The 11,534-nt window shown below is 35.4% G+C and overlaps 1 protein-coding gene across 4 annotated transcripts in view; it reads right to left on the reverse strand.

Moving 5' to 3' along the window:
* Positions 1 to 582: 582 nt before the first annotated feature.
* Positions 583 to 11,534, reverse strand: part of SLC6A15 (solute carrier family 6 member 15) — a 43,385-nt gene continuing 32,433 nt past the window's right edge. For all 4 annotated transcript variants that reach the window (XM_081822162.1, XM_006727014.2, XM_081822161.1 and 1 more), the window contains exons 9-12: positions 9,807 to 9,999; positions 6,722 to 6,881; positions 3,025 to 3,187; positions 583 to 1,940 (exon numbers count right to left, since the gene is read on the reverse strand). In XM_081822162.1, coding sequence (XP_081678288.1) covers positions 1,569 to 1,940; positions 3,025 to 3,187; positions 6,722 to 6,881; positions 9,807 to 9,999 — 888 coding nt within the window. In that variant the 3' untranslated portion in view covers positions 583 to 1,568. The remainder of the gene's footprint in view (positions 1,941 to 3,024; positions 3,188 to 6,721; positions 6,882 to 9,806; positions 10,000 to 11,534) is intronic.

Raw genomic sequence — 11,534 nt, forward strand, 5'->3', positions numbered from 1 at the left:
TATGTGAAAACAAAACCAAAAGTTTTAGTCACCAGTGGAATTATATTTTAAATGCTGTGATGCAGTCTGTTAACATATATCTCTAGAGGACCAAACATATTTGGCCAAAAATTCATTAATGGATATGGTGTGTGTAATACCTCCCCTATTTTGCTGCTGTATTCATTGTGATTTTTTAAATGTGACTAATATAGCGGTAGGGTGGTTATAAATAAAAGCCTTTTAGTGAGATGGCACTCAGTGGGGTTCTGCTTCACCCACTTTCATAGACACAACAGTTTCATAAAAAAATAATCATAATTTACATTTCAGAGACTATGCTGATGCTGCAAGCAGTCAACTGCACACATGATCTCCTCGGAGACTACTTTTTCAAGAATTGTGAGACTACGTTAGAATACCATTTAACCCTAGTACTCTACTTTTCCTTTGTCTCTGAAGTGGTGGTAACTCTATTAATCAATCTATTAATCCCCCTTGGAATGTAATGATTAATTATTACGAGAAATGCCTAAGTGCTGACTGAAATGCAAGATAATCCAATTCAGGTGATATAAGAAAAATCAGTGTGGAAAACAAACATCATTTTTAACTTCATTTATTTGTAGCTTAAAATGTAATGCCATACAATCTTAACAATCACTAAAAAAAGGATTTATATTTGCATAAAACAGAAGCAAAACAGAAAGATATGAAATAAAATGCCATCTTGCTTCAAGTTTTCAAATCAGTACTTAAGAGTACTAATATACATCTATATACATTGCAAGTATATATAAATATACTATGAGTAATCTTGAAACCACAATAAATATCAAGTAGGTTTTTAGGCACACGGCATAGGAAAATGCAGAATCTGCATAATTCTTGAGAGTGCTGAGTGACTCATTCTTAGATCATTTTCACACATATATTTTACACAAAATATACAACCATCACGCACATGATCCCCAGTCATCTCTGAATCGAAACTGTCATCCAGCATTATTCTTTGATACTATTGCTCTCTACAGCTATTACATAAGAAAATATTTTGCAGTTTTCTTCAGTGAATCGCCTAAGAAGGTATCAATGCTACCAAAATAAGTACAGCCTATCTACACAACATATTCATGGAAGTGTGCTTAGAGGCACCGACTGACACAACTGCTCATTGCAATACTGGGAGTTACCCGGAAGGCAAACTTGCAAATTTTGACGTATATACCATTTTTGAATTGCCAATACTATTAAACCAGAAATTATTAGAAACTGAGGTAATAACACCTGTTTTTTTTTCCTTTGAGATAGAAATGCTTGAAAAAACACCCAAAAGTATTTTTAAAAATTCTGACAAACCTGGACCTCAGTCACTATAAGCTCTTGTCTGTAACTCTTTCTGCGCAATGTAAACCAAAGAATCCAAAGGAATGCTCTAGTTGAATTTACATATACTTAGGATTAAAGATCACAGCCAAGGAACACCTGAGATCACCCTCTGATAAGTGAAGCCTAGTGCTTCTCTTAGTAGAGCCAATGTTCATTGATAAAAATGAACCAAATAGAACCTGCTGATATTTTCCTCCCAGCTACAAGTCAGACTCTGGCATGTCCGGCATATCGGCCATCAAGTACCCTATTCCATATCGTCCATTGGGAGCAGTATCCAGAGTTGGTGATCCACTCTGTTTCCGATAAATATTTTTACCAAAATTTGGAGATGACATCTCGCTGGATATCTTTCCATGAATGAGGCTTGCATCATCGCCCTCTAAGTTTACAGGCTCTTTCAGGACCCTTCCTCTCTTATAGGTCACAGATGCTAAATTACCAGAACTATTGTCTATTAGGTTGCAGTGACGAATGATAAAGACAGCTGGGACAGGGAGTATTGCCAGGACCATCAGCAAGATACAGACAACCAGTCCCCATGTTGGATAGCTCAGAAATTCTTCAGATGCCTGTGAAAGCCAAAAAAAAAAAAAAAAAAATCATTATTGATAATCTTGCTCTGTAAGTACATGAAAAAAATATATATATTTGTCTCAGGTCTGTAGGCAAAGAGTCTTGTGACATGCTTTGACCAACAGAATGTTGTGGAAGTGACATCAATCGGCTCTAAAGGCGAGGCTTTACAGGCCTTGCAAGTTCTGCCTCTGTTTCTTAGGATGCTGCCCTGAGTCCATCATGCCAGCAAGAAGCCAAGAATGAAAGATTACATAGAGACAGACCGGTGCTCCAAGTTCAACCAACTGTATGAGTTCATTCAGGTAAAACCTAGAGAATGACCCAGTTCACCTGCAGAACCCTGAGAAATAATAAATCAGCATTGCTCTCAGTCATTAAATTACATGTGCCACACTGTCTTTCTAAAATCTGAAAATCTAAATCTTGAAACACATCTGGCCCCAAGGGTTTTAGTAAGGGTTAACAGACTTGTTAATGCCCCAGTCATGAATTTAGTTGTTATATAGCGTTATTGACCATAGAACAGTTCAAGGTCAGAGGTGTCTCTGAAAAATGAGCATTCTGACTTTATAACAGTTAATATGTATCTTTATTATGATGTGGCTAATGCACCTTGAAAACAGAAATTGAAATCATCATTGCTAATATAAAACACAACAAAACTTTCCTTCAATATTTATTTCAATTATATCTTCATGGCTAACGCATATTTTCTTGTTATACAGTATCTGGGATATGATTTAATAAATTTATATAAGAAAAATATTCCTGGTGGTTTGGACAGTATGTTTTCTAGAGTCAAAGGCCCCATAATTATTGGTTCATCTATGGTGACATAAACACAGCTACTTTAGTGAGGACCAAGTCCGTATTTCTCATGGATTAAGAAAATCTACAATCTGTAACAAAATCATACATGTTTGGGGCCAAACAAAATATAAACCTCAAGATCCTTGCATAAAAACAAAACCATTCATAAAAAAGCAAAATATACTGTGAAGAAAGCAAAAGACTAAAACCCCTAAAATAATATTTTACATATATTTTTTCATCTAACTTCCTTATTTTGTATTTTACCTTATCTTCAATCCATGCATTATAGCCAGGAGGACTTAATCCCATATTCACAACACTAGCTATTAGCAGTGATAATAGCATCAGAGGAGAAATATATTTCCACATATAGTAGTAATATCTGTTGGGAGCAAACCCCAGCATATCTTTCAGGTCTTCCATAAATCTAAATAAAAAGAAAGCATTTAATTATGCCTTGAGTTAATATTTCTATACCTTAAAAATGTGCATTATATCAACAGTTTGACAAGGGTTTAGCTATGATACCCTATGACATTTTATACTGAATCAAAAAATCATATTGGGAGATGACTTATAAGTTAAGAACATTCATAAGGTAAAGTGTAAACAGTTAAGTATTGTGATTTTTGTTTAGTGAAAAGCACTCAAACCAATTACTGAAAAGTTTCCCACTGATGACTTTCTACTCTATAAACACAATATTTGCAATACATTCAAAATTCCTTGTCTCTTTTTTTATTTAGCAATAATTAATTAATATCATCCAATATCTAATCAGTGTTTATATAATCTAAACTTTCACTTCTTTTCATAGTCTATTTGTTGGAATTGAAAGAAGGTCCACACATTGCAACTGGCTGATGTGTTTCTCAAACCCCTTTTTCATCTCTTACATTCCTCCTACATCTCTTTTTTGTTTCTTCCAATTTTTTTTTTCAATCAGCTGGACACTCTATACCATAGTAATCTCACAGTCTGGATTTTGCTGATTACATCCACACAGTGTTGCTTCACAAGTGCATCTGATCCTCCTATTTCCTGTAAATTAGTACTTAGACTTAGTAACCCTTAGGCTTATGTTGTTGTTTTAAGAAGTTTATCATGGTATTATTTACATGAAGTAAAGTTCACACTTTTAGGTATATGATGTCAACACTGTCAAGGCATAGTCATTACATAGTGGTCTATATATCTCTTATTATTTATCTAGAGATAATCATCGCCCACCCACCAGTGTTCCAGTAGATTTTTTGGCTGTGTAAAGACAGTTCTCTAGTAGAGACTTCAAAGAGAGATCATAGTAACTATATTCCCTAATTTCTTGTATGCTCATAATTGTCTGTCTGTGGTCACTATACTTGAATGTGAGTGTTGCAGGTTTAAACATCTGTGGCTTATGTTTTCTTTCCTTGAGAATTGTAAATATTCTAACTACATAATATTGTTACAAAAAATTTGTTGACTATCATTTTTCTCTCATAAATAATTTTGATTGTTTTGTTTGTTACTGTTTTTGCCTGGATGGCCCTTTTTATTTTCTTTATTTTTTTATTTTTTTGTCTTGAAGTAAGAGCTTAGACTATGTCCTGGTGTTGCCTTACGTCTATTTTTCCAAGTGTATCATGTGCCCTTTCAACATTCAGGTTGTCACTTATTTTAGGCAAGTTTCTTCAATTACAGCATTTAATATTGTTCCAGCCACTGCTTTTAAAGGACTTCACTGTACACATGTGGAGTCCTCTTTGTTTAACTCCTGTTCCTATTCCTTTTCTTAGCTCCTTTGCTATTTCTTCTTCTTCTTTTTTTTTTTTAAGATTTTATTTGTTTATTTGAAAGATAGAGAGGTAGCGAGCGAGAGAGAGAGCGCGTGCAAGCAGGAGGGAAAGGGAGAAGCAGAGTCCCCGCCCTGAGCAGGGAGCCCAAAGTGGGACTCGATCCCAGGACCCTGGGATCATGACCTGAGCCAATTCAGATGCTTAACCAACTGAACCACCCAGGCGCCCCTTGTATTTCTTCTTGATTTAAAGAAAAGTATTCCTCCTTTCTAGCTTCTAATTCTTGTGGAACTAGTCATTGTGCTTATTGTTTTTGTGTTCTTTGTAATTTGATCATCATCTGAATATTAATATTCACAAGTATTTCCTGAGTTCTATCACCTGTTTTCAAATCTTCCTTTTCTTTATCATACTTCTTGATTTTTAAACAACTGATGTATGCTATTCTTTTTCTTTTAGAAAAATATATTTCAAAAATTTTTGAAATATGGTTAGTTTTTCATCTATTTTGCTTATGTTCTTTTGTTGTCTGCAGGGATTTATTCTGTTCCCTTCCTCTTTTTTAAAAAATATTTTTCCTAAGATTTGGCCACATTCAAGTGAAGTGAATTTTCTTGCATTTTTAGATACTAACATATATACCAAAAGATGGAAGAGCATTTTTTGGGCATTTTCAAAAAACCTTCTATCTTAGAAGGTTATTGTTAGGCTCATAGGCAATGTATGCAGAGCACACTACCTTGCATACAGTAGGAATTTAGTAGGTGCACATATAGAAGGACTTTAATAGATACCAGTTTAATAACTACTATTAGTAGTAGTATCACTACTCTTGCTGTTGTTAACTATTATTATTTAGGGACACTAACTACTAAGAAGAGATATTTTGTACTATGCCTATTGTAAATGACAAACTGTTTAAATGGAAATCTAAATTATGATCTTATTGATCCACAGATCAGTCCAATGATAATATCAAATTCCAACACAGTGCAAGTTAGGGGTATCTTGGTAGAGTATAGGGATACCTAATTTTGAAACTGCCTTCTAAATTACAGTCCTGGCTGGTAACCAACATTCTTGTTCTCCTGCACAAGTAAGGCTAATTTTCCATCTATAATATGGATGATATTAGTTACCACAGGGTCTTTTTATGAGGATTCAGATTTAATGCATGTCAGACAGCTATTACTTCTATTGCATATAGTACATGATTATTAAAAGTAAGTCTCCGTCCCCTTCCTTGCCTGGAGCTTTTGACACTAATAAAAACATTCTCCAAGCTTTGTCACGAAGCTCATTCAATACCAGTAACATTCTCTATGTTGTTTAAGAGGACTCTGGTCTTCATGCAACACACTCCTTGCTCCTTTACGTAGACCTCTAATAAGCTTGCCGATCTTACTGCCTTAGTCCATATATGTTAACTAAAGACAACAACTTTAAAAAAAAATTGTACAAAACCTCCAGTAACCTTTTTCTTCTGAGATTACTCTAATGCCTCATTTCATGCCAAGTATATATACTTTTCACATCAAGCAGGTATATAATTTAGAGGTTTAGGCATCTAGTTATTCAAGTAATGACTCCACGTAAATATGAAGTTTGTGCATAGCAAATGCCACATATGCCTCCAAGCAGGATAGATCACTTCCCAAAATTGACCTGCTACATAGGACGTTATGTATCATAATAAAATAAAACTCCTCCCATAAAACAGATTAGCAAAGTAATTAGGAAGACAGGCTTTAAAGTTAAGCAGAGACAGCTATGAATCCCAGGTGTGCCTCTGTCCAGGTGATGAGCAAGTCACATGGTGTCTCATAAGCCTGAGAAATGTGAAATGTGGACAACTATAATAACTTAAAACAACTTAACAAGGTTCTTGGAGCATAGCCGTTACTCACTAGATCCTGGAAGATACTATTTCATAACTAGAGTTAAATCAAAGCTCCAGAATCCCAGATTATATTACCATCCGCACAATTCTATCTAATCACCTAATAGAAGAATAGACTTTATTAAAAGGATTGAACCAAGAAGAGCCTGAAAAAGATTTGATTTTGTTGCAAAGAATTTTTCCCTCTAGTCATTTCCCTCCTCTTCTAAATGAAAAAGATATTGACAATTGGTCTTTCCAATACAGAGATGAAAAATGAATGCATAAAAGCAAATATACTTACTTATCTATGCCATAAACAAAGGCTACAGCAATATTCTCCAAAATGACTACAATTAGCAGAGGGAGTGTAGCAGAATAATCATCAAACATTGTAACGAAGTAATTTCCAGAGCGTTGCACAAATATCAGGCCGATACAAAATGCCAGAAGACAACAGATAACTGTACAAAAGAAATAGATGAAAAAATTAAGCTTTTATTCAGTCCAGTCTTTTACATTTAATTATGAGTTATTATATTCAAACAACATTGTCTTCACTTTTATAACTTTTCAATGATAAAAATAGGCAACACCTTTCCTGATACTATGGAATATAATACATTGGGAGTTGCCTGGATTTAGCCCCAGATTTAATATGAATCCATTGTAAGACAGTAACTTTTGACCAGCTACAATTAATATAAAAGCTTAGAGAGATTCCTGGGACCCATATAATATTCTCATATTTATGCTAGACTCTATTCTCTCACACACTTTAGTAGAGAAGCTGTCAAAAATAAAAGATGACTGCGTTCTATTTCTCAACCACCTTTGAGCAGAGGCGAGTAAAAGTAGTAGAGCAGACAGCAGGAAGTCTGCTTCTCCCTTTCCCTCTGCCTCCTCCCCCACCCAACTCATGCTCTATCTCTCTTAAATTAAAAAAATAAAATCTTAAAAAAAAAAAGTAGTAGAGCAGGTACTGGCGGTTTGGGAGGGGAGAAAACAGACATCCTTGAGTCCAATCACATGGGGGTTCCCTGACAATCTCCTTAAGTATGGGTTAAGTGAAGTCATCACCTCCATTTCTCAAGGACAATGCTAGTTGTATGAGTTACATCATACATAAATGAATATTATATATAAACATATAATGTAGAGATGGAAAAGTAACATTTACTTGGAGTCTATCGCATACTGAAATTTTCTTTTTTTAAGATTTTATTTATTTATTTGACAGAGAGAGTACACAGTGAGAGAGGAAACACAAGCAGGGGGAGTGGGAGAGGGAGAAGCAGGCTTCCCGCTGAGCAGGGAGCCCGACGCGGGGCTTGATCCCAGAACCCTGGGATCATGACCTGAGCTGAAGGCAGACGCTTGACGACTGAGCCACCCAGGCGCCCCTACTGAAATATTTAAATGCTTGTCCCAGCATCCTGTACTCAGTCTCAGGATGGAAGTAGCAGGGCTCGAACCACGGCCTGTGTCACTTTCACTCTCACCTACTTACACCGTAGTACATGGTGAGTGTGAAGAAAGCATATTCTAGGTGGTACAGATAGTAAGAGCTTTGCTGGAGATTTGAGAGTAAAGACTGTAAGTAATTTACTTATCTCAGTCCTACTGTACTATCAGACAAGACAAAAGCACAACGTTTCATTGAGGTGAAATATGACTTCAAGTATAGGTATGATCCCAAAAGACAGGTAATGGGAAAAGAGAGGACATTCCCCTTTGCTCTGACCAAACAGGTTCTCCCAGTGGGGTTCACCAAATACTACCTCGTGTGTTCTTTCCCTCTACACTGTTGCTTTTCCCTTAATTTTGCAAGCCCTCTTACTACAGGGGGGTTTAGATATGGGGCAAAGATGAGGAAAGTGGCAAAGATGTTATTTAGTATGCACATCAGGCAGGATACAGGTAGCCTTGAATTAAATAGAAACTTCAGAAGTAGAGACTGCCTCATTTGGGAGAAGATAAGGAAGTTTCTCATTTATAGCTGAGTTAAGACGTAAGCATTTAATAAACTGCTAAAATTGTTTTACACGTACATACACAAACTTAGCAGAGCACTAACTGATAAAATACATATTTGAAAGTTATTTATACAGCAGTTATTACTAAATCTTTCAGAGCCAAAAGCAGAACTTCGATGAGCTTGTATATTACTGCCCAGCATTCAATACTATATATAGTATACTATATATATACCTATACTATCTATAGGTATAGACATATATTTTCTAATTTGTTTTTGCATCACTTACCAACACTGTTCCTGCACTCTGGTCTGGCTGGCTTCCTTAACTGTTCCCTTTATCTCTGTTTATATATGTTAAACTAAAGCTATTACTAAAGCTATCCTCTGACCCCTACAAGACCCTTCCCCTTTCCAATTCTACTGCCATCCCTGTCACTGATAGTTCCATCATATATTTAGATGACCCTCGCAGCTTCTTAATTCTTGTAACATGTTAAATCACTACTAGGCCATCTATCAGTATATTACATGGTGTAAGTCTTATGTACCAGACTTGGTGTTATCAGTTCTATTATTTTTGGAGACAAGGCTCTCCTATATCTCTATCTCTTTTATAATTTCTCTTATACCCTTTATATCCTTCAAGTGCAAGGATGGTGCAGTACAAAACTGTTACTCTATTTCTTTTTTAAGATTTTATTTATCTGACACAGAGAGGGAGCACAAGCAGGGGAAGTGGCAGGCAGAAGGAGAGGGAGAGGGAGAAGGAGGCTCCCCTGCAGAGCAGGGACCCCAACGTGGGGCTCAATCCCAAGACCCTGGGATCATGACCTGAGCCAAAGGCAGTCGCCCAACCAACTGAGCCACCCAGGCACCCCCAAAACTGGTTTTAATAATTGCTTGTACATTAGACTTAATAATAACAGTCAATATTGATAAATTATTTTATTTTCTTTCTTACTTGGAGATATTAACTACTAGTAGGCTACAAGGGCTATTTTATATGAGAACTGAATTTAGGTTTAATCAATTTCAATGATGCACTTTTTGGAAAAGGAATATTGGATCTGAACTTTTAAAAATAATTGTCTTATTTACAAAATTATACATGAACATTCTATGACTTTATTCTATTCATGATAGATTCATGAATAAATTCATAATAGTGACATTACTATTAATAAAAAATAATATAATAAGTAATCAACAAATAATTAATATAATCTTCATTGAATCTAGAATCTATCATTTGCATTGTATACAACATATAAATAAAATAACAAATAATAGTAATACATATTAATAAATGGGCATTAATAAAACACTTTCCATTTCCATCTCTGACCTCTCACCAAGAGTAAAATGGCCTGTATCAGTTCAATGAAAAGTCAAATACCTAAAAACTCACCAGTAAGAATTTCTTTCCTCACTTTGAAAGTGTCCACAATAGGTGTGATGATCCCTTCAATGGTTCCAAACATGCTGCCAAGCCCTAGATTTACCAGCATGAGGAAGAACATCACTGACCAGAAGGGGGATGCAGGGAAATGTGTCATTGCTTCTGTAAAGGCAATGAAAGCTAAACCAGTCCCCTGAACAGCCTGTAAATTATATAAAATAGCAACATTAGTACTGAGCAATATTAAGGGATGGCTATATATACCAGTTACATAGGGGAGGGAAAACTCTGCATAATGCTTGGGAGTTACTGGAAATAGATAGGCTGATATCATGCTGTCTCCTAAGAAACTGTGCCTCTAAACAAAAGTTGATTGTGTTATTTGATAAAAACAACAGACCAGAATTAAAAAAGGAAAAAGCAAAAACAAAAACTTTAAAGGGTGATTTAATAATTAAATTTTTCTTTACAGAACTCAAGATTTTTATATAAATGATGGCTCCATCCATAACTTCTTGCACATGATGCTTTAGTTTAGTCTCATGTATAGTGTTAGCTGTCTTACTGCAAGGGATCAATGGTCGATTTCTCCATTATATTTTCCTTTTTGGCAATACAGGGGAAAGGGCAACAACCAATACAATGATGCATATTAATATTCACCTGTTTCATGTTTATTAAAATAAATGACAGTAGCTAAAGAAGTTAGTCATGAACTTATTAAACAAAAATATTAAAATGGCTAAATATCAATTATGTGTCCAAACAACCATGCAATACATTAATGATAGTCATAACTTAAATTTTGTGTTAAAGATTATATCAGGAAAAGTATCAGACTAATTTCATTTTCTTTGATGAAAATTGATTTATATTCATATTTTAAATTTTTGTGGCTTAATCAGTGAGATTGCTTTTTAAAGTAAAGCAAATCTTTGTAATTTAAGAAAATATGTTTTTTTGCGTTCTCTCTCTTATTTTTTTCCCTTTGCTTGTTTGTTTTGTTCCTTAAATTCCACATGTTAACTAACTGGAATTAAAATAAAAACTTTAGGTTTTGTTGACTGTTTTTTTGCTGTGCAAAAGCTTTTTATCTTGATGAAGCCCCAATAGTTCATTTTTGCCCTTGCTTCCCTTGCCTTTGGCGATGTTTCTAGGAAGAAGTTGACAACCGAAAGAATGGGAGAAGATATTTGCAAATGACATATCAGATAAAGGGCTAGTATCCAAAATCTATAAAGAACTTATCAAACTCAACACTCAAAGAACAAATGATCCAATCAAGAAATGGGCAGAAGACATGAACAGACATTTTTCCAAAGAAGACATCCAAATGGCCAACAGATACATGAAAAAGTGCTCAACATCGCTCGGCATCAGGGAAATCCAAATCAAAACCTCAATAAGATACCACCTCACACCAGTCAGAATGGCTAAAATTAACAAGTCAGGAAACGACAGATGTTGGTGGGGATGCGGAGAAAGGGGAACCCTCCTACACTGTCGGTGGGAATGCAAGCTGGTGCAGCCACTCTGGAAAACAGTATGGAGGTTCCTCAAAAAGTTGAAAATAAAGCTATCCTACAACCCAGCAACTGCACTACTGGGTATTTACCCAAAGATACAAATGTAGTGATCTGAAGGGGTACGTGTACCCCAATGTTTATAGCATCAATGTCCACAATAGCCAAACTATGGAAAGAGCCAAGATGTCCATCGACAGATGAATGGATAAAG

Source organism: Leptonychotes weddellii, chromosome 5 (assembly GCF_054177405.1).
Source record: "Leptonychotes weddellii isolate Sample4059 chromosome 5, ASM5417740v2, whole genome shotgun sequence".
In the NCBI taxonomy this organism is placed as follows: Eukaryota; Metazoa; Chordata; class Mammalia; order Carnivora; family Phocidae; genus Leptonychotes; species Leptonychotes weddellii.